The 27695-nt window shown below is 37.8% G+C and overlaps 1 protein-coding gene across 3 annotated transcripts; it reads right to left on the bottom strand.

Annotated features, from left to right (window-relative positions):
* Positions 1 to 403: 403 nt before the first annotated feature.
* On the bottom strand, positions 404 to 27695 carry jak2b (Janus kinase 2b). 3 transcript variants are annotated; one of them, XM_012918070.4, is made up of 25 exons: positions 27112 to 27376; positions 26879 to 27007; positions 23808 to 24044; positions 23187 to 23310; positions 22962 to 23079; positions 20174 to 20319; positions 18749 to 19040; positions 18365 to 18484; positions 18045 to 18202; positions 14714 to 14825; positions 14172 to 14358; positions 11895 to 12019; positions 11554 to 11685; positions 10716 to 10803; positions 9629 to 9756; positions 9271 to 9409; positions 8922 to 9073; positions 8630 to 8780; positions 8035 to 8171; positions 7721 to 7910; positions 7346 to 7470; positions 7071 to 7243; positions 6836 to 6953; positions 2858 to 2971; positions 404 to 1214 (listed from the first exon to the last, which is right to left on the bottom strand). In XM_012918070.4, exons 3-25 carry the CDS (start codon positions 24037 to 24039, stop codon positions 1107 to 1109), a joined length of 3369 nt encoding a protein of 1122 aa, XP_012773524.1. In that variant the 5' UTR covers positions 24040 to 24044; positions 26879 to 27007; positions 27112 to 27376; the 3' UTR covers positions 404 to 1106. The 3 variants fall into 3 exon arrangements, with proteins under 3 accessions (XP_012773524.1, XP_004546969.1, XP_012773522.1); XM_004546912.4 differs by lacking the exons at positions 26879 to 27007; positions 27112 to 27376 and adding an exon at positions 27579 to 27695; XM_012918068.4 differs by having other exon boundaries at positions 26879 to 27376.

The following is a 27695-nucleotide window of genomic DNA, read 5'->3' as shown; positions in this document are numbered from 1 at the left end:
TGAGTAGCAGCAGAGTCTAATCTAGAGAGCCATGTGAAGCACATCTTAAGAGAAAAATCTGTAACAGCACACAGGGAATCAAAGACTTTGGGGAACACATCCACTAATCACCTTGACACCAATCTCAGATGATCCCTTCATCTCAAGGCAGCATTTTCAGTGAGAGCAACATTTCCAAGCGACTTCTTTCCAGAATCAGCTTTATGTGACTTTCTTACCTGGGTTATTGACAAAGACACTGGTGTAAATGTTTGTGAATCTTCAGTCATTTATTTTTTGCTGTTGCTTGGAAGGTTCTCATTTGTCACTATCCAATAACTGGCCCTATTAACAGCACGATACTTTATGCTGAAAAATGGCGTTAAAAGGAACTGAACACAAAAAAAAATCTGCATAACATATACACAGTTGAATTATACCGTTTAATTTTCACACAACCTCTTACATTGCAAACAAAACAATTCTTAAAGTAATTTTTGCACATACTTCATTTACAATAACATGGCAGTTCAAATATAATATTTAGTTTAATTTTACAAAATTATAAAATTTTACTGGACATATATACACAAATATACTGTAGGTATATACAAACATAGATAGAAAAACAGCTTTTGTCTATTTCTCTGGTTGGACAAGGACAAGAAATGGCAAGAGCTAGCCCTGCTAGCTGTTTGTATAGACACAACAGGCACTCACTCTCACACAAACAGACGCTTGCACACAAAACTTGTTCGCCACAAGCATCTGTAGCTTTAGGCCTGGCAACAGTCTACTCACAGTCTAACACCTCAAAACTTTTCTGTTACAAATTTGACCAAACAGATTCAGAATTCAGGAACATCACCTTCCACTTTCAAACCGTCCAAGCTCCTCCTCCATTTCCACTGTGCTGTGGGCCAACATGGGGCACCTTGCTTAAAAGGCACTAGTTTATAAGCAGGCTCTCGTTCCAAACCTCAACTTTTCCATTTGCAAGCTGCTCTGCCACATGCTGGGATCCATCAGGAGAAGGACCTCACTTTGGGCTTTGTCCCTTTGCCACAAGTAGGGCAATAACATTAAGAGCATCTCGGGTGAAGAGGAGCAGGGCACTTTGGGTGAATTTAAAACGCTTTACTGTCCCTGAACAGGTCGATGCGCAGGGCCAGCTCCTTGAAAGAAGGGCGCAAACCAGGGTCTTTGTCCCAGCACTCCTCCATGATTTCATGTATCTGAAAAAGAGTAGGACACGAACAAATAAACAAACAAACAAACAAAAAACTACTGGTAGTGATTTGATTCCTGATATGGAAACGGAGTCATAACAATCCTCAGAAGGATTTCTGTTGATTTTCCTGATGACTAACAACAAAACTCTTGAATGTCTAAACTATTCTCAATGGGCAACTTGTTGAAGCTCAAACTGAACTTAGAATGGGGAAAAAGATGATTTAAGTGACTGTGAATGTGGCACAGCTGTTGATGCCAGACAGGCTGGGATTGTCACACACCTGCAGAAACCACTGGTAGTCATCAGTGCTTCCCTCAGCCTCCTAGTAGGCACATCTATGGGATCAATTTCAAACTCCTATGCTGCTTTGTACTCAAGTTATAACATTCACAGCCACAACCACAGTGTACCCATTAGGGCTGGGCTATATCATACCGTTCACGGTAATACCGGTGTAATTTTGGGCAACGATAGGAAAATGAAATATCGTGATAGAATATGGGTAAAACGCGCATGCGCAGTGCCTATGTTTACATACGCACATGGCGGTGACGCAGAATGAGAAGAGCGAAAGTGGATTGTTGAATGAAACGGATGAACCAGAAGTGGTTTGTAAAAGTGCTGCAACTTCAGTGGTGTGGAACTGGTTTAGCTTTCGTCCGTCAGATACACAACAAAGCACTATTTTTGGTAGCGCATGCTAGCCGGTCGTCGTTATTACCGTGTTGTTTGGAAAATACGACAGTGCCCCTTATAATCCTGTGTGCCTTATGTATGAATTCTGGTTGTGTTTACTGACCTCGAAACGATTTTATGTGTTAGACGGCGCTCGAAAATCTGTCAAATGTTTTAGTACGACTTTGCTAAGCTACGAAGCCGCACCGCTTGATGGATTGTCGGAGCATTACGGCAGGAGCCTCGGGGAGTGATACGTACTGTGCTTCAACATAATATTACCGTATTGTGTGTGTGTATAACCTCTTTTTAAGTTTTGTGGATATTATACATGGTTATGCTGAGGATATGCCGGCCAGTTTCCACTGGAAATGCCTTTTGGTTAGATTGTCAGCAAGGAATTTGCACTGTTACATTTTTATATAACTTTAATGCACATAAAAAACAGCTACTTGTTTAAGTGAAAATACATTGATGGGGTTTTTTGCACTAATAAAGTTGTGGAGTTGTAAAGTATTTTGTCTAGTGTCAATTATATCGTCAGTTATATCCTTATCACAAATTTTCAAATGTATATCGTGATAAATATTTTTGGTCATATCGCCCTGCTCTAGTACCCATTTTGTAATAGTAGCTCAGAGCATGATAAGACCACGTTACAGAGTTCTAATGATGTCAAACTCATTCCCCTAACATGACTGTGAGTTTACTGTAAGAATTAGGCCAACCACGAAGGCAAAAGGGCATACAACCCAGTACTAGGCAGGGAGTACCTAATAGAGTGGCAGAGAAAAGCATGACTTCAATTTAAAGATACAATTGCTTGATTTGTAACTAAGCAACTACTTGGGAATAAAGCCGTCCAATCAGTTTGTCTATGTTCTGGTCGAAATTTGTTAGGGCTGATAACTTGACAAGAAAAACAAACAACCCCAAAACAAAAGAACAAACAGCAGAGCACGATGATACCTCTGTAGGACATCCCAGGGGTTGAGGCAGCCTGCTGCCTGATTTGAGGAGCTCAATGAGGTGATAGACAATCAGCTGTCCTTGCTTGTCATTCCCCATCATGGCCATGAAAACCTGAGCAGGAGGAGAGGAAAAAATGTTTCAAATAGCTTGGCTTTCACCATATGACTTAAGCTAAATAAAACTTAAGCTCTTGAGAAAGCGCAAGAATATCCTTACAGATAAAGCAAACTGAAATCTAATCTAAGACTAGGCATGACTGGAACCAGCCTCTCCTTTACAAAATATAAAGTCACTTAGTGAATCAACAAAGTATAACTAAAATATAAAAAATACACTTAAACGTCTAATAATTTTAATGATTAATTTTAATAAAATAATGTCCCCCCCAAGAAAAAAAGAATCCTATCTCGGGCTCTCTGGAAACAGACGCTCTACCTGGAAAGTGCATTTATGTGCACACCTCGACTCAGCGATGCTTCAGGTGAGGGAGGGAGAAACAAAAAGAATGCTGCTGCAAAGCTTTTAACTAAGACACGAAAAACTGGGAGCCAGTTCATTACACTGGCTCCCAGTACATTTTAGAATTCATTTTAAAATCTTGGTGCTGACTTTTAAAGCTTTGAATTGTGATGCCCCTGCCTACATTTCTGATCTTTTAGAACCCCACGCTCCCTCTCGCAGCCTGAGATCATCTAATCAAAGGCTGTTGGTAGTCCCACGAACTCGTTTTAAGACCAGAGGTGATAGATCTTTTAGAGCAGTGGCCTCCAGGTTGTGGAATGCTCTCCCTCCATTATTACGTTGCCTTGATTGCATTTATTCTTTTAAAAAGCAGCTTAAGACTCATTTATTTAGATTGGCTTTTAATTAGATTTGTGCTGTATGTTTGATTATTGATGTATTTTATGTATTTCTGTTTTTATATTACTGTGAAGCACTTTGTGGTTTTTATCCTGTGAAAGGTGCTATATAAATAAATTGATTTGATTTGAAAAAGAGCCTCTTTTTTTCCTGGAGCAGTCAGATAACCTTTCAGTTGTTGTCAGGGTTCAAATGTTATGATTTTTTGTTTTTTTTACAGAGTATGAATCACTGCATGATGTTAAAGGCATGCATTCTCCAAAAGACACATGCTGACAGGTCTGTGAAGACGTATTTGTTCAGTTGTTCAGTTGGAGGGGGTTCCTTCAAATTTATTTAGCATTTTTGTGTTTGAAGGGATTTCCTGGCTCACAATGAGCCTTTGGCGATGACTAAATGCTATTGTAAAAATGCTCTGTCTTAATAGATTAAAGGAATTAACTGAGTTCATTTTATTTCACTCAAGCTGGATATCAAAATAACCAAGTTTAGACAGTAATATACTCACTCACTACTCACTATCATAAACAAGCTAACTAGTTAACTCAATAACTGATGGATTAAAACTAACAGCATGTGTTCCAGTTTGTTTTATTTTGTTTGGGGTTTTTTTGCTGTATAGGTGGAGAGAAAAAGACCTCTTGATGGGGTTAATTTTTGCATTTTTTAAACAAAATGTCTTCCAATCTGTTTCAGATTGTTGACGGGGCCACTATCAGCATACTCTTTCCCCCTTGGACACCTACTAGTAGTAACTCTTATATAGCTTACTAGGGCTTCACTTGGAATATATATTGGCATAAAAGAAAACAAACCTCCATGAATGATTATAAATTACTTTTAAACGAAAACTTTATTTAAACACAGATATAAACCTGAAACTCTGCCCTATGCATTTATGAAGGGGATTAAATATGATTGCTCCATTTTTCCAGGCATATGAAAACTCCTTGAAAACTAATGTTTAGTTTGGTCAGGTGTAAAATTAAAAAAACAAAATACATATCTGATATGTGTGCGTTCTGAACACCATCTTATGTATTGTGTTGTACCTGTTACTTCAAAACAGCAGACTAGCTCATTTCTGTTAGGTCTGAAAGAAAATCTGAATTCACAAAGATTTTGAGGCGATTTCCACACACTCCTTTTTCAACATGAGAACGTTTTTTAACCGATGTTCCTACAAGCTATGAAGTTAACCTGAAGGGTGTGACTCAAGGATTGTCCAGGTGTGAGTCAGGTCACAACACTACTCCACTATTAACTAGAATAAAAAAACCACTATGGTGCAATTCAAGTCACAACTCAAAACCTACTTGTTTAAACTGGTTTACTCGCTTTAATACAGATTTTACTTGCTGTCAAATCGTGTTTGGTTTTTTTGTTGTTGTTTTTTTAAAATTTTGTTTGTGGTTGTATTTTGCTTTTTTTTTGTATTTTAATTCATTAGAATCTATTTTAATCTACTGTTTTATTGACGTCTTTTTCTCTTTGTAAGGTGACCTTGGGTTTTAGAAAGGCACCCTCAAATAAAATGTATTATTATTAAGAAACTATTTACTAAGTATCCTGCAATAAAATGTAACAATCCAACTGAGAGAGAAGCACGGGAACTGATGACAAAGACTCGAGAAGTTCCATGCTGTGTTTCTTCATCAGTTTCTGGGAAAAAGACTTGTGGTAGAATTATGAAAGCAGACAAAGACCGAGGCACCTTTGAGTCATCCTGCCTGGTAGTTTGTGTTTCGTGCATTTTTCTTCTGTAGTATAAGATTGCTAGAAAATCAAATTTAGTACTTTTGTGACCTTTACAGAATAAAGAACACACAAAACCTCATTTACAGCTTTTCAAAATGCATGGCAAATGTGACATGGACATTTCATTTGGTACTCCACAAAAACATACAACAGAATAGTTTACATGGGGAAGTTGTTTTCAACTGTTCTACATTAAATATAAAGTTTAGGGTTTTTGCACACAACTAATGACAAATACAGAAGCAAAAGCTAAGACTATGAAATCAAGATTTACAGCCTAGACACCAGCAACCTCGTGGAAACTTGTAGTCACTAGGGAAAAAAAAAAAGTGTCCTCCCCAACCAGTTTACAAGTGGTGAAGTCAGTCAGAAAGTGGGTGCTGCATCAAAAACCTCATTGTGCTTGCTTTGGTGCCAGCAGATTCCCATGATCACCTCTAGTTTGTGTGGACTGTGATATCTCTGCAAACACTTGCCATTTAAACTCCGAACAGTACTAAAAACACAAGCAGTGCAACATAAACTGGAAATGAAAAACAGTCACCTTTGATAGTTAATGTTGTACCTGTGCTGCAATGAGCACACCTCAAACAGTGCAACTTTTACTTTTTACCGAATACACAATATAGTGTACGCTACTGACGTGTAACACAGACGAGCCAAAGATTGTTTTCTTTACATACTTTTTTTTTTTTTTTTTTATGTATACATTTTAAGTATACATACTTAAAATGAGTATAACACTTGAATGTTTCTTTTGAATCCTTTGTCTTAACTTGTAACAAGCCAATATAATGTTTTCCAGGCATATGAAAACTCCTTGAAAACTAATGTTTAGTTTGGTCAGGTGTAAAATTAAAAAAACAAAATACATATCTGATATGTGTGCGTTCTGAACACCATCTTATGTATTGTGTTGTACCTGTTACTTCAAAACAGCAGACTAGCTCATTTCTGTTAGGTCTGAAAGAAAATCTGAATTCACAAAGATTTTGAGGCGATTTCCACACACTCCTTTTTCAACATGAGAACCTTTTTTAACCGATGTTCCTACAAGCTATGAAGTTAACCTGAAGGGTGTGACTCAAGGATTGTCCAGGTGTGAGTCAGGTCACAACACTACTCCACTATTAACTAGAATAAAAAAACCACTATGGTGCAATGCCCAAAAGACAAAAGGCAATACTGCCTGCTAAAAATGGAATGTTGATCTGTTTGTTAGATGTCAGGGTGCAATGAGTGGATTTTGGTAATGCACACAGAGATGTGCTCTTAAAACTCTAAAGTTACTTTCTTTTTTCTTTCTATACACACATAAAAACTTGAAATGCACTGTATGTATGATGTATTACTTACTGCAGGAGGACTGCAGTTCTTGTCACTGTGGGTGAAGAGCTCATAAAGTACAACTCCAAAGCTCCAGACATCCGACGCCACAGAGAACTTGCTTTCAGTCAAAGACTCGGGGGCATACCTGTGAAGCAGCACACCAAGTCACCAGATTTCTCTGAAGTTAATTTATAAGGCTATACTAAACTAAAAATAGAGAAGAGGATCACAGTTAAATTCTAAAAAACAAACATATTCTGACCAGAATATGGGGCTCTCTCCAGGATCCTTCACCATGTAGTAGTCTTTGTCCTGAGGCAGGACTTTGGTGAGGCCGAAATCCCCGATTTTTACTCTGAGTTCGCTCTCCACTAGGATATTTCGTGTTGCCAAGTCTCTATGGATATACCGCTTACTTGATAGGTACTCCATACCCTATGTAAAGATGTAACAAAAACAAACAATTATATTTTATCACTAGTTTAACTGGTCAGAAAAACGAACAAACAAGGGACAAACTGGCCATGTCTGCAGTACCTTGCAGATCTGAGAAGTGTAATGGACAAGCTTCTGATGCTCGATTCGCTCTCGGTTTTTTATGAGGTAATCTCGCAGACTTCCAAAGGGAAGATATTCCATGATGAGACGGAGGTTTCGTCGACCTGAAGGAAGGAAAATTTCCAAAATACAAAATGCTCATCTGTAACCGAATTGTAGGAGGACATAATGAAGCCACACTGGGGGGAGGATACTAAGAAATATGTATGTAGAATTATTTTTTCCATTCCCACATAAGATAAAAAAGTAGAAAATGTTTGTACCATGCATTTAGTTAATGAAAATGTAAAACAGCCTGCTTACTTTGTTTCTGTAAGAGAAAAACCAAGCTACAGAGACGTTGATCAAAAGTACCTGCACTGTAGCAAACACCCTTGTACTTGACGATGTTCTCATGCTGAAGAGATTTTAGGATCTCGATCTCCCGCTCGAAGTCTCGCATGTGCTCTGCGGTGCTGTGCTGAAGTTTCTTCACGGCCACGACCTCTCCGGTGTTGTCCTGCAGTGGGTCATATCGACACATCTCCACACTGCCAAAGTTTCCCTTGAACAGAAGAACAAATAATTGAGCCGTCGTTGTTTATTCATAGTTTGATTTTTAATTGTACTGTATCCTTTTTGAATGCACATTTTGTTCAAAAATACCTCAACCTCCACATTTATCATACCTTGCCCAGCTGCTGTAAGAATATGAGGTGTCTCTCTTCAAACTGAGCTGGATCCTGATTGTCAAACCCACCAGATGCCCACGCAGAGCCCACTGTCCTATTTGGCAGGATGTCACTGTCCACGATCAACTCATAGTCTGGGAAGAAAGAAAGAAAGGAGAAAACTCTTGTGTCTGGATGGAAAAGACATTGGACTTGTCTGGCCTCCCCAGGCATGAATCATAGTTGAGGGATAATGGACACTTGTGAAATCTCTTTTTTTGTCATCAGGATCATGTAAAAACCAGCTGTGAAGTGGAGGGGTGAGTCTGACAGTGAAACTGCAGGCAGACCGACCCCAGGGTAAATACTACGGATGACCAAGATTTAAAAAGAGACTTAATTTTGCATTCAATATGACCCACTTCTATGAAACCGGAAGTTTGTTTTATTTTTTGCATCCACAGCTATATCCATCTGGTGGCCTTCAGCTAGAATCCAGATTTAAGGCACTTCCACATTATTTTTTTTTAATGTTGTGACCCAGAAGATACTACATTCATGTTTCTGGTTATGTTTTTACAACTTCAGTTTAGTTTTTGAGGCGTCTACCAACCTGGTGTGAAGAGGCTGTGGAGGTCACGGATAACGGCACGAAACGTAGGCCTGAATGTGGGCTCATAGTCCATGCAGCTAGAAATCAGATTAGCCAGTTCAGTCCACTTTGGTGCAGGAAGCTGGTGGTGATCCATGTAAAACAGGGTTTTCTAGGACAGAAAATTGGGGATTAATGCCGGTGTGCAGATGCAGATGGAGTGACTTAAAGCAACTCTTCAATTAGCATGCATTTATATGGAAACAATATATATATATGAATATATGTTTTACATGTTGCCACTCAGCTTTACCTTGGAGTTGTCTAGTGTTGCTAAAGGTTTATCACCACCACTGCAGATTTCCCACAGTGTAGTGCCAAAACTCCACTTGTCAGCAGCCAGACTCAGTTTGGCAGGGTCCTCAATACATTCAGGGGGCACCCAAGGGATCCTCTCAATGAGAACTGATTACAGACAAAAACATTTGACCTTCCACTTTTAGCTCTTCACTTACCAAATGCTTGCAGAACAAGACAGCAAATAACTCATTTTAGCTCTGTTTTTGTAACAAAAAAGTAATAAAGCTCACTGCAGTTACATTAATATATTAACTAGCTATCTACTGCCCCCTGCTGATCTTCGACACAACGGACAAACTCACTTTCTTTGGGCAGGACAGTGATGCTGATACCAGGATCACTTAGTTTGATGAAAGGTGGGTTCCCAGCCCTCCGATCCTCTTCTCTGATCAGGAGAACATTTTTTGCACACACATTCCCATGAACAAGATGTTTTTCTTCCTACAGGAACAGAAAAGAGAAGCTATCACACTTTCTTATTAACAAAACACTTCCTATGTTCTTACATTTATTTTTATAATGTACTTTAGTTTTAAAGTTTCACTTCTTTTTAAAAAAAATGTTTTCAGTACTAAACAGCTGTAAGCAACAAAGAAATCTATATTTATCAATATTTTAGCAATGACATGACCTAAAATGAAGCGGCACATATTTTCATACCAGGAAGTTCATGGCCCAGGCCAGCTGCTTCGCCACTTCAAGCTTCCACAGAAGGTTAATAGAGTTCTTGTTTTTCTTCAAGTAGGTGTCCAGTGAGCCGAATTTCACATACTCCTGAACCATGATGTCTGGAAAGAAGTTTTTAAAAAAAATAAATACAATGACTTAAAGATGTGGGAATTATGGTTTGTACAGTACAGCGATTTATAGATTTATTACAAAAACCAAATTCAGGAACTGAATGTTTCTAACAGAATCTCAGATGGGCTACAGCTCGGTTTTACATTACAATCAGTTTAGATACATGTTTTTAATATATGCCCACTGAGTATATATAAAGAGTGGCTGTCACTTATCAGTCAGTGTGTCCTCGTCTTAAAGCCTCAATCTTTTTTCCAGTCGTCATCTTAACATAACAAGTAAACAGATCTGGTTTAAAAACTCAGCGACATTGCAGTCATACGGCAGCGGCTTGTTAACATTTTCTAAACGACCATCATTTAGAAAATGACCATCATGCTGTACTCAGAAACAGCTGGCGATTGACACCATAAAGCCACTGGTCAAGTGTTTAATGATGTCATAGCTTATGAAAGCTATGAGGGTAGCTTTCCTTTAGCCCAAAGTCCAACCAGGTCCAAATGTACTCCCCACAAACACTTTCACTTAAAACCTTCACAGTGGACTTCTGGCTGTTAAATAAACATGTTGACTCTTGAAGATTTACACAACCAACAAAACCTTAGTTTACATTGAAATATTTACTGATTTCTTAGCTCAGCAAAAACGGGTTTTGGCATTAAAAAGTTCTGTATTAGTATTACTAGTACTACTAATCAGTACTTGGTTGTAAGTACTAATTAGTATTAACGTTAAAGTCGAACGACAAGATCATGTGTAAGATGTGGGAATTTTGGCGACTGACCCCGTTGCATATGGATTTCTGGGACTACCTTTCTCAAGGATGTATGAACAGCCAAGTTCAGCCGGTCAAGATTGTGGTAAAGCATGGTGCATAGTTGGCACATTAGGCTTAATGACATGGCTCAAATTGTTTGCCAAATAAATAGGTACTGAGACAACTTACTCTCTTCTCCACAGACACAAACGCCGTAGTTTAGAATAAGGTGTACGTGAGACAACTGGCTCATCATGCTGGCGGCTTCAAAGAACGACTGCAGGACAAGAAAAAAAAAAAGAAAATATATATTTGTTTGCTGATGGAAAAAATACCCCCAAACAAAACTATATTACGTCAGTGTTTTAGCTATATTTGTCTAACAAAACCTAAGATAAGCTCCAATATTACTCCAAGAATACCTCCTACTCTAAGGCTGTGCAATGAATAATCAAATTAAATTTAGGGCTTCCAATGATTATGAAACCAGGATGATTGAGATAAAATTCATTTTTGCGGATCCTGTTATGCAATGGTGATCTTGTTTTATCTTGTTTTTTTGTCTTTCCTTTACAATGATGCACTTCTGCCCCTTTCTAAAAAAAAAAAACCAACCCCAAAACCAGAAAAAAAAAAAAAAAAAAAAAAAGTGACTCAAGGCAACAAAATTAAAAAATTAAAAATAGATACCCTCTCCAGCAAACAGTCAAAAAAATAGAGCCAAATGATGCTTTTATAAAGCAGGAAAAGCTTATGAAAAGAAGTCACATGGCTCCTGCTTGAAATTTCCACCGTTAAAGAGTTCCTTAAAATATGCCAGTAAAGGGACTCAAGAGCGGTGGTGTAAAGTTCCAGTGTTTAGGCTGATGATCTAAAGCACACCACAAAATGAATTCAACTAACTACCAGTACTAGTCAAAGCCTTTGTTATGCCCCCCGACGTAAATATAATAGAAAATCTGGGCAATCACACAAATTTACAAAAATCAACGCCTCTGTAAGCAAAACATGCACAAAAGCCACAGACCTCAGAGAAGTTCCTGTGGGCCTGGTCCAGCACTTTCATGACTACTTCCGTTTGGTGCTCTCCATAGTCTCTCAGCTCCTTTCGAACCCCTTTAAAGATCTTCGTAAAAGTCCCTTGACCGAGACTCTCCATCTAAGAGAAAGATCATCATTGTATAAAAACTCATAACACCAGCACATTTAACTTATTGGTGAAAATATGGAGGGTATCCTATAAAGGTATAGCAATTCAATACTATAACATAATAATGCTGAACATTAGAAACATTCATGTAAAGAATGACTGGATAAATGAGGGCATACAGACATATTAAACGCTCTGAACATGTAAACTAAGCTTACAAATTCCAGATCTTCTTTCCTGATCTTGTGAAACACCATTTGACTGATGTTGTGTCGATGTAGTGATGGGGACAGTGGCACTTCTGAACCTTTGTTGCTCCTGCACACGAGGAGGCACGACTTTTCTGTTATTGGAAAGAAAAGAAAACATACTTTCAAGTTTTACTCGTTGGCACAGCCTCTACCTTAACCAAATCTCACAGTTTCTCCATTAATATTGAAAATTCCCCCTTCCTTCCACGCAGGTAAAGAGTTTGGGTGTTATACTTGACAGTACTCTCTCATTTCAGTCTCACATTAATTACATAACCCGGTCTGCATACTTTCACTAACGTTTTAGGTGTATTCATAACCTTGCCCCTCCTTATCTCTATGATCTGCTTCATATTACCACAGTTTCCCGCTCAGATCTTCATCTGCCACTCAATTTGTTGTTCCTTCTGCTCGGCTTATCACTATGGGGCACAGAGCTTTCAGTCGCTCTGCTCCTCGGCTGTGGAACTCACCTCCTTCAGCCTTAAGAAATATAGATTCCCTTCCCTTATTCAAGTCACAACTCAAAACCTACTTGTTTAAACTGGTTTACTCGCTTTAATACAGATTTTACTTGCTGTCAAATCGTGTTTGGTTTTTTTGTTGTTGTTTTTTTTTAATTTTGTTTGTGGTTGTATTTTGCTTTTTTTTTGTATTTTAATTCATTAGAATCTATTTTAATCTACTGTTTTATTGATGTCTTTTTCTCTTTGTAAGGTGACCTTGGGTTTTAGAAAGGCACCCTCAAATAAAATGTATTATTATTAAGAAACTATTTACTAAGTATCCTGCAATAAAATGTAACAATCCAACTGAGAGAGAAGCACGGGAACTGATGACAAAGACTCGAGAAGTTCCATGCTGTGTTTCTTCATCAGTTTCTGGGAAAAAGACTTGTGGTAGAATTATGAAAGCAGACAAAGACCGAGGCACCTTTGAGTCATCCTGCCTGGTAGTTTGTGTTTCGTGCATTTTTCTTCTGTAGTATAAGATTGCTAGAAAATCAAATTTAGTACTTTTGTGACCTTTACAGAATAAAGAACACACAAAACCTCATTTACAGCTTTTCAAAATGCATGGCAAATGTGACATGGACATTTCATTTGGTACTCCACAAAAACATACAACAGAATAGTTTACATGGGGAAGTTGTTTTCAACTGTTCTACATTAAATATAAAGTTTAGGGTTTTTGCACACAACTAATGACAAATACAGAAGCAAAAGCTAAGACTATGAAATCAAGATTTACAGCCTAGACACCAGCAACCTCGTGGAAACTTGTAGTCACTAGGGAAAAAAAAAAGTGTCCTCCCCAACCAGTTTACAAGCGGTGAAGTCAGTCAGAAAGTGGGTGCTGCATCAAAAACCTCATTGTGCTTGCTTTGGTGCCAGCAGATTCCCATGATCACCTCTAGTTTGTGTGGACTGTGATATCTCTGCAAACACTTGCCATTTAAACTCCGAACAGTACTAAAAACACAAGCAGTGCAACATAAACTGGAAATGAAAAACAGTCACCTTTGATAGTTAATGTTGTACCTGTGCTGCAACGAGCACACCTCAAACAGTGCAACTTTTACTTTTTACCGAATACACAATATAGTGTACGCTACTGACGTGTAACACAGACGAGCCAAAGATTGTTTTCTTTACATACTTTTTTTTTTTTTTTTTTTTATGTATACATTTTAAGTATACATACTTAAAATGAGTATAACACTTGAATGTTTCTTTTGAATCCTTTGTCTTAACTTGTAACAAGCCAATATAATGTCTTGATTCATGCTCAACCGGCCAGCTAAATAAATCCCAGAACGTTGATTCTGTTCATCTGAAAGTTGCATTTTAAGTGGGAGAAACACTCCACCAAGTCACAAAATAGAATCTACTAATCACAAACTATACAGTTTCACACACACTACCAAGGCTAGTTGTGTACTGAATTGAAAAAACAAAACAAAACAAATGTCATCAATGATCACAGGCACCACCCTGACCATCCCTGCCCAATACATTTGTTAAATTTATTTAAATTTCCATTGGTTAGAAAGAACTAATGTGTTAACTTATAAACGAATGCGAAGAGATAGAGTCATTATCCTTTCAGGATACAGTACATTTTCCATTCATCACAATTTGTGGAGTTTACAGACTCCACAAAATCCTTCTGATGCAATATCTACCATCTGTGCTCTGCTAACATGCACCTAAATTGGACAAATCCAGATTCTGTTAGTTTTACCTTTGGATTTAGGAGAGCAGCACTTGCTGAATTGGAAAATGATGCTGTCTGAGCGCACTGTTTCCTTCTGGTAGCAGCTGAGCAGTTCTTGCAGACTGCTGAAGTTTCTTTTGGTTCCACTGAGGTTGAACTCTCCACTTGCAGACCTGGTGATCTGGCAGTGCTTGTGTTCTATAGCATCATACACCTGGCAAACGCAAAGAGGACACCAAATTAACCATTTCAATGATGAATTTAATGTAAACCTAGAATCCTTTAATCATGAAAGACATCACAATAATACAATACAATACCAGAAAGAATTAGTAGGTATTAATAAACACATACTGGTGCATTTCAACAACAAATGTGATAACATGACAAAAGTTAATCTAAAAGATAAATATAGAATGTATGAAAGTTACTTACCTAGAAACTAAAAATCTAGCCAGCCAATTTGCCAGACCAAACCCACTCATGGACTCTTGTGTCACATTTGGGCAATACACACAAACAAACAAACAAAAAAATGAAATGAAAGACCACAACTGAGTGTCACCTACCTCAACGGGGAAAGTCAAAAAGTATTTGTTGAAATCTTTCGGGCTACATCTCAAAATGTACAGTCCCCGTTTGTTTCCAGACTTCTGAAGCCAATTAACTGCAAACTCCATTCTACAAGAAAAACAACAAAATAAAATTGATGGAGGAAAATGCAGTATTACCAGTTAGAAAGCCTTTATTGACATCATATTTGGGATTCAATACAAGTGGGATATATAAACTCCAACTGCCAAAGGAATCTGTCTACATTTTGGCCACATTACTAAACATTAAATAGGAACACAATAGTATAAACATTTTAAATACCCATATTTATTTATGAGTGTAAAACACCTAAGTGTTTGTTTTAGTTTAGTCTAACCTAAAACAAACACACTTCCAATAAAAGCATAATGCAGGCTCAAATTGCAGAAATAATCATATTTAAACATCTAGGAATTATCTCACACTCTCTTTCACACACACGCAAATATATTATTACCATTTGCTGTTAAACTGACAATTTAGCATCAGCCAAAAACCTGCGATGACAGAAAATTAAAAAAAAAAAAAAGATGACAAAAATATCAATATTCATGAAATTATCCATCCATCTGTTATAGTCTCACACACACACACACACACACACACACACACACACACGTGTCTCTGTCTTTCTCATTAACAGCATAATGTAAATCTAGACTGGGAAACAGCTTTGCTAATGTGCAAGTGTTAAACTTACACATGCTCAGTGTTGCATATGCTCTGAGTTTAATGACCGACTCTGAAACATTGTAGACTGGTGAAAGTGGTAATGTTTAAAGATTATACATGTAAAGAATTAACTGAGAAAACACTTGTTGAGCTGAAAGGAGAGGAGCGGTTTTTGTAGAAACAAAGAATAATATATAGGTTTGCCTTTTTGTTTTAGAGACTGGCTGTTCTGTCAGTCTGATTTAAAAAGTAAACTGACAAGGACAGTTCCCCATAAGATGATATTAAGTGGTTTTACTTCTTTGATCACCCATATCTACAAAATACAGTACTGTGCAAAAATCTTGCAGCCACCCCTTATTTCTGAATATTGTGTTTCTAAGGAGCCAGACTTTCTTGTAGATTTTGAAAATGGTCTCCAAGATTCTGAAAGTGTTTCAAAGATTTCTTTGAACATTGGCTGCTTTTTCACTCATTGACAGTGTTGTCTTTGTATCTAACAATTTCAGAGGAATGTTTTTTTGTTTGTTAGGCCACTTAACACTGACCAATGAATCACTCAAACATAAAGGCCAGTAACACAAGGGGTAAACCACTATTCTGCTCACACATAGAGGACAACTCAGAAAATAACCACTTTTTAATTGAATCATTAGGCACTTTCTTTCGAGCAGCCTGTGGTGTGAAGTGTATCATTAAAACTTTTGAAGAACTTCAAAACCTTGCTTTAAAGAATTTTGAGGTCTTACAGCCTTGACTTAAACATAAATAAATAATCTTATTAAATACACACACACAGTCCCCACTGCTGCATAGGCCTAAAAGTCCTCAGTGAGATCATTAACATTAACTCACTCAGGCTATAGTCTACGAAATGGTTTAAACGTCAGCCACCTCCTCTGCATGGATGACATCAAGCTGTATGTCAAGAGCAAACAAGACATCAATTCATTGATCAACACCACTAGGATCTACAGCAACATTTGAATGCCATTCAGGCTGAAGAAGTGTAGTCGCATCAATCGCCAAATATGTGCAAAGGTTTAAAGCAAGTCTTGAGGATGAACGGGAAGAACAAGATCTAGGCAATCAATACCTACGCCCAGCTGGTGATCAGATACCCTGCTTGGATAATAAGCTGGGCAAAGTAGAAGATGGAAGCCACTGACATCAAGACAAGAAAGCTTGTTACTATTCATGAAGGTTTCCTGCATGGAGGGAAGGTGGGCGAGGAACAGTGAGTGTCAGAACCACGATCAAGCATGAAATAGCAAACATCCATGAGTTCATCTGGAAGATGGCTACAACTACTCACATGCTTAGTGAATACCTCAGGCAGCAGAAACCCAAGCAAGAACAGAAAACATCATGGAAGGAGAGAACCCTACACAGCATGTATCACCGCCAGATGGAAGTGGAAGCTGATATCTACTAATGGATGGACAAAGCTGACTGAAAGACTACATAAAGGCACTAATCGTGGCAGCACAGCAATTAGACCTGATCACAAGATCCATAGTCTGCTGCACCAAGTTGCAAGATGCTAGCAGGCAGGGCATATACGGAACGCCATAACCAAGTGGCTGGCATAGTATACAGGAAAATCAGAGTATGGCCTGGAAGTCCCAACGTCAAAATAGGGTGGTTGAGAATAACCGAACTAAGATCCTGTGGGAATTCCAGATAGAGACAGACAAACTGGTGATGACTAACCAACTGGACAAGCAGAGGAACAAGGCCATTAGGGCTGGGCGATATGACCCAAAATTCATATCTCGATATTTTTTAGCTGGATGGCGAAGATATATATCTCGATTTTTTTTTTAAAGCCATAAGTTAAGAACAAAAAGAGAGTTCTTAGTCACACTGTGTCCCAGATGTCACACGGGCACTTTTATTTACATACAGCGTAGATGTACATGAAGAAATTACTCAAAAATAAATTATCAGCATTTATTAAATAATCATGGTCCATAAATAAAAAGAAAATGTTGTTTTTGTGCATAACAAAAAGCTCACAATTGTGCAGTCAAAATGTAAACTAATAGACGCTGAGCATAATAACAAAGAGACAGATTTCACAGCTGCACCACGTCTCTGAACAGGTGCCATTTGTGGTCCTTATACACACACACAGTACGTATCACTCCGCGAGGCTCCTCCCCGGTAGCCGTAATCCTCCGACATCAAGCCGTGCAGCTCCGTAGCTTAGCAAAGTCATATTAAAACATTTTTTGACAGATTGCTGAGCGCTGTGTACCACATAAAATCGGTTTGCGGTCAGTAAGCACAACCAGAATTCATACATAAGGCGCACTGTCGAGTTTTGAGAAAATGAAAGGATTTTAGGCCGTGCAGCCCCTCCGGGCTGCATGTCGTTAGCGCGGTTAGCTCGTTAGCGTGGTTAGCTCGCTAACACGTTGACGCCGTCCAGCTCTACTAGAGCTCCAAAGCCTCTAGTAGAGGACCCAAGCTTGAAGGATAAAGACTGCCCACAAGGCAAGTGGGAAATTTTATTCACCTATATAAATGAATAAAACATCAAATACATCGTGTTTTACATCATTCAAGCTGGATTTTTTTAAGGGGGAAGTTCTTACACATGTCGATGTTACAATATAATATTTTACATACGTGATTGGACCGTGGCAATGAGAAGATATGGCCTCAACCAGCCTAGGGGGAGCCACTTCTTTACAAAGGTAATGATGTGCATCTGTGGTCAGTCGATAGTAGCCATCAACGAGGGACACAAAAGAGAGGGCTTCAAGCAGGCTGGGGAATTCCAGTTCCTAAAATATCAAGAAAAATGTAACAGACCACATCGTTGATTTGTGTCACACAAACCAACAAAGAAATGTGAATTTATCGGTATATTAAAAGGCATGAGTAGACACTTGGGTGATGGCTGTGGTGAGAGTCTACAAAGAAATAGATTTATAAGATGAAATTACCAGATTCTTGCCATCTTGCTTGTTAATGGTAACCACCCGACTCTCTGCAGTGCCGTCTTTGTTGGCCTGTTTGATGCTGATGTTGGTGACATCAGGGAAATCACACAAGGTCTGTAGTTCCTGGCAAAACAGTGTAACATAGGAACTTAAAAGAAACAATTACTACAATAACAATTCAATGCTGCATTAAGGCCCTTTTACAAAGAAAGCAGCATGTGCTGCACTGACTGATACCTAGGTGGAGTTGATAGTTTAAATCTGTTTTCTCAGAATCTAAACACTTGTTTGTTACCTCAAGGACTATCAAAAAAGATGTTCCAGTGAAACGTCAGTTTCTTTATCTTCCAAAATATACACTAACACAGTAGTACTCATTGTACCAACCTGTTCCGAGTCCTTACTCAACTCCCGACACCACTGTATGCCAGTATCTGCTGCCACCAGGATGATGCGCTGGACACCTGATGGCTCCTTGACCTGGAAGGTCTCTGTATAGAAGGACTTCTCCAGAGACTCCATGCTGATGAGGTACTTAAGCTTAAGGTCACGAACTGTAGTCCGACACTGGCTAAACTGCTGGATAAAGCGCTTGAAGCGGAAGCGGATGCGTTTACGTGTCAAGAAGTTGCAGTCCTGGATCTGAGCTCGCATGTCCTTTGGCAAGAAGGACTTGTAGCTAAAAGAGATTCAGTAAATTCTCATGTCAGCGTGATATGCCAAGTATCATGAATCCTTTAAATGTCTCACAAAAAAAAAAGCTCTGCACTTCCACATATTTTGTACAAAATTATAAAATAAAAGATAGCAACACAAATTTAAAGAGTTGTTCTTTGATGTTTCAAGTTCAAATACACTAAATGGACAAAGGTTTTGGCCAACACCACATAATATTATGACCACAAAATGTTCACTTGATCAAGCATCTAGCCATTCAGTCTGCCTTTACAAACATTTGTAATCAAATAGATGGTTCTAAAGAGTTCGCTGATTTCCCATTTGGTACTTTACTAGGATGTCACCATCGCAATAAGTTTGTTCTTAAACATTCCATAATCAACCTTATGTAAAATTATTGCAAAGTGGAAGCATTCAGAAATCATGACAACTCAGTCACAATGTGGCAGACAGCATAAAGCTATAGAGTGAGGTCAGTGAGTGTTGAGGTGCTGTAAAAGTCACAGATTCTCTGCTGACTCCATAAATGCAGAGCTCCAAACCTCAGCAAAAACTCTGCGCCAGGAGCTTCATGGTATGGACTTTCATGGTATGGACTTTCATGGTATGGACTTTCATGGTATGGACTTTCATAGCTGAGTAGCTCCTGTATGTTTAACCTCCTAAGACCCGAAGTCTTCCATGACATGCATTTTTAATTTCTGTTTGATATTTGGGCATATTGGGGCCCGATGAATGTAAAAACAAAGAATTACCAGTTGTTGGGTTTTTTTTTTTTTTACCTTATTTTTGTTTTTAAGAAAAATAAGAGCCACATATGAGGATATTCGTTTAAAATTTCGATAGAACAGTAGCAGTATAATTTCCTCGTAAGTGGATATCAGGCCCCTGTAGAGCAAAATTGAGTATTTTGGTCTAAATAACCCAAAATGTGTGGTCCACATATGTGAACACCAGGTCCTAGGAGGTTAAGTCTATAGGTGCCTCAGTAATTATGTTCACCTGGTGCAAATTTGCCAAATTCCTTTCACAGCTGTTTTTGTTAAGGCAAGTCAGCATTATTGATGCACAACACGAGTGAAATCAATTAGTAGCAGTGAAACAGATAAAACCCATAAAAGCAACTCTAAGTACCTTATAGAGTGATATATATCAAGAGGCGACAGCTGCTTTTCTTTGGCTGATCTTGTCATGTCAAGTACAGCCAAACCAAGGCACTCTTCTTGTGTCTCATGGGAGTTGGAAAACTTCACCAAGCCATTCAGATAGTCATTCCTCCACTGCGATGAGAGAAAAATACCAATCATTGTTAGTTGTATCTGCTAACGTTCAGGTGAGTGTACTGCTGTCTGTCCATATTTTCAAGTCTACCGTAACTCAACTTAAGTAATTTCTGTATACCAAGTGTAGGGCTGTTCGATAGAACAATATAAAAACAGTCTATCGTTTCATTTTACGCTATCGTTTGTTTCGTGGTGTCGCAAAATAAACTGCTTACGGCAATATTTGTTTCATCGTTTTGGCACTTGGTCACTGTAGTGGCTATATTAATTTCTTAAAGTTCTCTCTCTCTCTTATATTTAATATAACCACACTATGGACAGACAAGCGCCTGTTTTCTTAACGACGGTAAAACCATCGCGTGTCTGCTTGTTTATTTTCTACATAAACCTTTCACAATAAAGCTCAAGATCCTGTTGAGACTTTTCAAAATAAACTGAATCACGTGAAAGAGTATGCAGATTATTTACAGATGAAAAGCAAAAAAGAGCCGTCAGGTGCTAAAAAAAATAAAGCTTAGCCTCAATCGTTAGAACAGGCTTTTCCCCGCAGCACACGTGTAATAAATACTCACAAAGAAAACGGCGGCCGTTACAACTTATGTCTAAAAATGTATCGTTTCATGCATGTTAAAAACACTCTACTCCAGGTACACGACGCCCAGCTGGAAACAATTCATGCAAGTCGAGCTGCCCGAGATTCACAGAATTTACAGAAAATGTTACATTTTTGTGATTTATATCGTTATCGGACGCTAGATGTCTTATATCGGGATATGAGATTTTGGTCATATCGCACAGCTCTAAGCAAGTGTGACAGTTTTTAATTAAACCAACAATCTCAGGATATGCTCCTATTAAAGCACACAAAAGACTGATATTTAAAATGGGTATGGACCATACAATCACAACCAGGCTTACAAACAATTGCCTCATTTTTTGTAAGCTCAGTTATGGTGTTAATCCAAAGCAGGCAATGCTATCCGTGTTCAGTAATGTGCAACAATAAATTTAAAATTAATTCAAATTTATATTTTTATTGATCACAGCCTCATGTCAAGGTTCTTCCTCCCATTCTCTTTGCCTTGTTTTTTTTTTTTTTCCCTATGTACAAATATTTCTCTGTCACCTTCTGACCCTAACAGTTTAGAGAAAAGTTAGGTACAACATAGGTTGCTTGCAGTGACTGGATCAAACACTGATTATGCAGGGTGGCTCTTTACCACAACTGACCAATGAATGAGCTTCCCGTGAGGCCCTCTGGCGTCATATTTGCAGCTCTTGTTTTGACTGTAATAAGAAGCCAGTGTGAACACTAAACAAGAGCAAAACTACAAGATAACGTTCAACCCTTTTTTTTAACATATGGCATTGGGCACCAATTACAAGCTATTGTTATTGTGTCTTCAATAAAACAGTTTTTTGTTATTACACCCAACACTGAAAAAAGGGTTTATTAAAATGACAGCAAATTCTAAAATTCAACAATGCCCCCTCATTTTGGTCTTGCCCTTTTACAAATTATCAACTTTCTTGTCAGAAGCACAGACTGTAAGCTGACTAGACCACAAAGAGTTTAACATATCCTATAAATGAACGCAAGCATACAGAATAGCTTTAACGGCTGCAAACACACTAACATATTTAAATGACCTCTTGGGTGGTACTTCATCTCTCCCTCTTAGGGTTTTGCCGGGCCACCACGACAGACTTCCATCGCCATAATTCCACATAATCCTAAATTCATGCAGAGTTCAACTTCAGCCACATTGTAGGCTTAAACTATAACCATTCACCTACCCTGGAAATATTTCTATTACATTGTGGTCACTATACATTACTTTTTTTTAATTGTTTTAACTGGCTGTACAGTTTCGAGGACTCTTCTGATAAAGCTTACTGCACTTGTCACTTTCTTTCTTAAATAGATATTTTTCATTTGTTTAATGTTAAAAAAAATGAACTGTATATAACACAATTTCATTCTAAACAAAGCAAAACAAATGCAAGTACCCAATGCAGAGTAATATTTAAATATTTAAATAAACCTGTGAATTTCCAGCAAAAAACATACAGTAGCAGGTACTGGTTTTGTTATTGATCCTTACTGGTACCCTAACTGTACCTTTCAATAACAGGATTTTTCTTTGTATTACTGACTTAATTAATAGGCCTTAAATGCCAGTTACATTTCTGGACAGTGACAGAAGAGAAATATCTGTGAAATGCAAGTAAGGAACTTGCTTTCACGTTAGGTTTCATAGATGCAGAGGGGTAAATTGCTGTATACAAATGCTAACACTACAGTCACATCTCTCTCTTTCGTGTGAGGGAGATAATGAGATACACTGAAGTTGCCAGATCAGAGAGAATAGAATAAAATACACCAGTATCTTAGTTTCTTATTCATATCTTTATATGTATCCCTGAGTAATGAGGAAAAAAAAAATCATTTAAACATGTGACCTAACTCATAATCTACCAAAGTCATAGCTCTGCACTTCAAGGATAAAAGCTGCTATTTTTTAACACGTTGTCTACATTACTGGTAATAAATGCTGCTCTTGAATATTTTTGTTAAATTAACCTACATATAAACAATCAACTTCTAACCTATTTGGGGTTTAGGTGAGAGCATTTACCTGAAAGAAGAGGTACGACATTACAAAGTCATCAATGACGGGGCTTTCTGAACCTTTTGTGACTCCGTATCGATAAGCCCTGGATGCCCCACCACTATACCAACCAGGGAAGTAGTACCTGTGAAAACAGGTTAGAAAGAAAATGCAGAGAGTCATTAAGACGTTTTCATTTTAAATCTCAAAAAGACACAAGAGAAATTGCAGAGGCAAAATAAGATATGCTACCGTATTCTGAAAAACACATCTTCAGATGCAGTCTCATCAAGCTGGAAGATGTGGTTGGGTGAAAACCACAAGTGATCCTGCTCTCGGAAAAGACCAAAAAGGCTGCAATAAAGTGGTGATATACCTACAGTGACGAAAGAATGAGAGGGCACATTATGTTCTGTAAACTTGGATTATATTCAATTAGGTAACTAACAACAAATGAATGCTTTATTTAGAGGGAGCTCTGAGGACTATGCCTCAGGATACATAGAGTAAAAAGTGAAAAAGGTCAATAAGATTGTCTAAAATGTCATTTGTGTTTGTTTTATCATCAGATGCACAATGCACAGGTGAGTGTAGTCCCACTCTGCAAAGCCATACTGTTGATGAATTTTACCTCTTAAAAAGAAAAAGAACACAGTACAAAGCTAAGCAACTTTATTTTTTCTTATCATTAAAGACAATAAAGGCAAAGTTTAAACACAGCATGGAGATGAGCGAACAAACTACCAATTTTTCTGTTATTAGGTTTTACTGTGGCCTCTTGATAACCTTATCTTGGGATCTATGCTCCAAGTTACAGAAAAAAAAACATGAATGGGAGTTCTTTATGGAGACTTGCACAGCGTGAGTACTCACTGCATGCCTTTGCCGCATCTATGCACAGCTCTTCAGCTACATAGTCCCCAGGTGGGTAGCTTAGAAAGCTGCCGTCGGCCACTCCCTGGTTGGTGTGATATAAATGAAGCCTTAGAACAACAGCAGCTGGTCTTGTGTCTGCAGATTCCCGATGGGCAGTCCCATTTTGGTGCGCCACTGGACATGTGTCTGTCACAGTGTCCATGGCTGGCAGGGAGGCCATCAACAGCATACAACCTTCAGTAATAATAATAGTAGTAAAGTTAATTAGTATAGAACCCATCAAAACCAGCATTACAAAATGTTTCCCAGAAACATAAAAAAAAAAAAAAATATATATATATATATATATATATATATATATATATATATATATATATATATATATATATATATATATATATATATAAGATGCATATAAAAACCATTTAACCATAAATTAAAACTGACAAAGCAAACAAAAGTGTACGTAAAAGAATGACTAGGATAGTGTGATTCCATTGTAATAAATAACTTAAAATTGACATAAAAATCTAAACATTAAAAGAATAAAATGAAAAAAAAATGTCTGTTAACATTTGACAGAAAATAAGGTTATTGAGGATAGTTGGATCAGTGGATTTTACTGGGAGAAAGAGCTGTCTGTCATCAGCATGGTAGCAAAACTAAATGCTATTTGACTAATGTGACCTACAGGTAGCACAACAAAAAAACAAACCCAGTACAGACCTCTGAGGGACTTCATATTTAAGAAAGGAGAACTACCAGTGAAACCAATGTTGTTGTTGTTGTTTTTAAATTGGTCAGATATGACGTAAACCAACAACTGAGCTTTCCCAGACATACCAACCCAGTGGCACAGGAAAATTTTATAGTCTACTGTAACAAATGATGCACACAAGTAGCACAAAAGGAGAACACTGACCAGAATCAGCAGTTTTTAAAATATTACTTGATAATCTAATAAAGACAGTAATTCGACATCTGTGACGCTGACTAAAACCTGAAAATTTTCAAAGATATTCTGAAATAATGTTTCACAGTGACTGGCATAAACTATGATAAAATGTTATGGCTGATGTAGGGGACATCATTAAAAGAATCAGGAGATACTATTTTTGGATTTTACGTCATTAATTTTATCACTAAACAACGTTTTTCACTAAACATGGTAATCTTACTAAAACTTGGCTTAAAAAGACAGTCACACAAAGGAGGTCAAAGTCAGGAATCGGGAGGAATACCAATGGTGGCTGGAAGCACTGATGAAAATTTTTGTCCTGTTTTCTCATTAAACGAGCATAAGCATACTGACACGACCTCTTTTGGCTCTTCGCTTGGAAAAAAGATATCAGACAGAATCAGAATCAGTTTAATGTGACATGTCAGCATACAGAATGATACAGAGTTCTTCTTTTTCGTCTCCTTTTTTTAAAGCACTCTGTGATAAATTCAATATTCTGATTATGGTACATGGAATGAACTTTTACATAAACTGTTATCAAACGTGTTGCATAAAGCTGAAGTACAGGGGAACCATTGTCAGGGCAGAAAGATTATAAAAGCTGTATATCTAATTCAACCAATGGCTGCCTTTACACGTAGAAGTCATTTTTTTGTCAATTACTTACACTTAAATAGTAAAGACTGTAGATATTAAAGCTCTAAAATGAGTACAATTTGCACTTTGCCACAACAAAGCAGCATAAGGAAATCGTCTTTCAAACAGCTGCTAATCCGCAAACCCCTACTGCTCTTGCCCTAATCAAATTGAGAGCTGAATTATGAGTGTTATGGTACTTCTTACAAAATTAAAACCTACTATAAATAGCTTATGATTGTGGGTTAAATAGGATGTATAAATAGGCCATTATCACAGTCCTGTGCTTATTTTATTGGACAACGAAAACACTAAATATCTTCAATTTAAAATAAAATTTGTTAATAAACTTCTAACAGCAAAGAAATGACAGAAATTAGCTCTGCTCAAGTGACTAGTGCTATAACAAAACAAGTGGAACTATGCTGGAGTATAAATAACTCCCTTTCCTTTGTCGTCACTTTTTGACATCACTGAATCAAAGCGGATGCAATTAAACTGAACAACAGGGAAAAAAAACAGCAGGAGTAACTTTTAAGTTCAGGTTCATATTGCTTAAATTGTGGACACTACCTTATACACAAATTCTGTTTAACTTTTTCTTGTGGAAGAATTTATAGATTCTTATTTGTTTTGACATTGATTCTGTAATTTTCATTATTGTTGACACTAAAAAAAATTTACTTAAGAGCAACTGGAAAACAAGGCTGACTACAGTTAGACCTACCTACTAACGATTTATTTCAGAAAACATCAAGAAAGAAAAAAAAAAGCAATACATGCTTGTTAAAGTTTCATTTACAGAAACTGCAACAGCTAACCGAAAACAAAAGCTCAAATTAAAAGGAACTAGAAAAAGTGAAAGCGCAGCATTTTTCTAGATAAATTATTTTTTCCCCCACTTACATGATTAATTTAAAATTACACTGGTTTGTAAGCAAAAGAAAAATACTTTGAATGCAGTTTGATACTTCCCAGAGAGAAAGAGGAAACCCATGACATTAGCTTTAATAAATTCTGACGTGCAAATACACTGAGCAAAAGGGGGTTTGGCTACATATACCATCTCCTATAATTTAAGACAAGGTTCTGCAATAATTGTTTCCTCAAGACTCCTAAATTTCTCTAACTTTTATTAGGATTACATGATACTACAGAATTTCTGGACGCGTAGTACATTAACCCAAATGTGACAGGTAGCAAAGTCACAAATCGATAGTGCGACTGGGCATATCCAGTGATATTTTATAAACTTGGCTTCAGAACAAAGTCACCAAGGCCATGATCTTGCGTGCTACCGTTAGCTATAGCTTCATTAGTTTAATTAAGCTGGCGCTAACAGCCAAGACACGCACCCATATTAGCTTAGATATCATGCAAATAAAGTATATAAATGCATTTAGCAACTCCAGTATTTAAAAGTGAACCGTACAACCATGTCAATGAACAATTTACGAGTGTAAACACTTACTATGGTTGAGGGGCCAGACGTGCAGCTAGGTAGCTTTCTCCTAGTTACCTAGGCCAGCAGTGCAGCCAGGATGGGAAAGCTACTGCCAGACACTTCTGCTTCGGTTTTTGTAAGACCGGTTCTTGATAGCTGTCCGAATAAATAATAATTCATTTATGGCCTAAAGCCACTTGGAAATATTGTTTTTTCCATGTCGCACTCGGCTGGCTAACTCGCCACACAAGCTAGGCTACCTCTGGTCAGCCCAGCGCTACTCATATCACTCCGGAGGAACTTCAGTTGTTATCTTCACAATCTTCTAACTTCAGCCAGTGTTAACTCAAACAACGTCGCGCGTGCGTACGACTTGCCCGACAGCACGAAATTCATTTAAAGACCGTCATCTCTTTGTACGAGAACATTTGACGAGGGCTACATTATTGACATTAACTAGTGAACGACTAGCTACTTTCCCAGCCGTAGCTACAGCGAAACCAAAGCTCAGGCGAGTCAACAAGCCAGCCTTTTCCATCATACCAATGCTGCATTTAGGGACTGTCGGAAACGAATTACCACTTGTATGTGGTTATTCATAATTCAAAATGTCACACGTAACAACATACACGAGAACCATCAGCGTAACATTCGAAACTCATTAAGCAGTGGCTTGAAAATTAAAATGTACAACTATGCTTAACATTAACTTATTTACCATACTTACTAAACATCTGCACGACAAGAAAGCAGGAGATGAGTAATGTAACAGGAGTACTGTGAAGATTGGTGTACAGCAAAGAGAGAGAGGTGGCAATGGAAAAGGCTTGTTGTCAGTTGTAGC

This window comes from Maylandia zebra, linkage group LG12 (genome assembly GCF_041146795.1).
Source record: "Maylandia zebra isolate NMK-2024a linkage group LG12, Mzebra_GT3a, whole genome shotgun sequence".
Classification (NCBI taxonomy): Eukaryota; Metazoa; Chordata; class Actinopteri; order Cichliformes; family Cichlidae; genus Maylandia; species Maylandia zebra.
The sequence above is the reverse complement of the archived record's forward strand: the minus strand, read 5'-3'. Positions and strand labels throughout refer to the sequence as shown.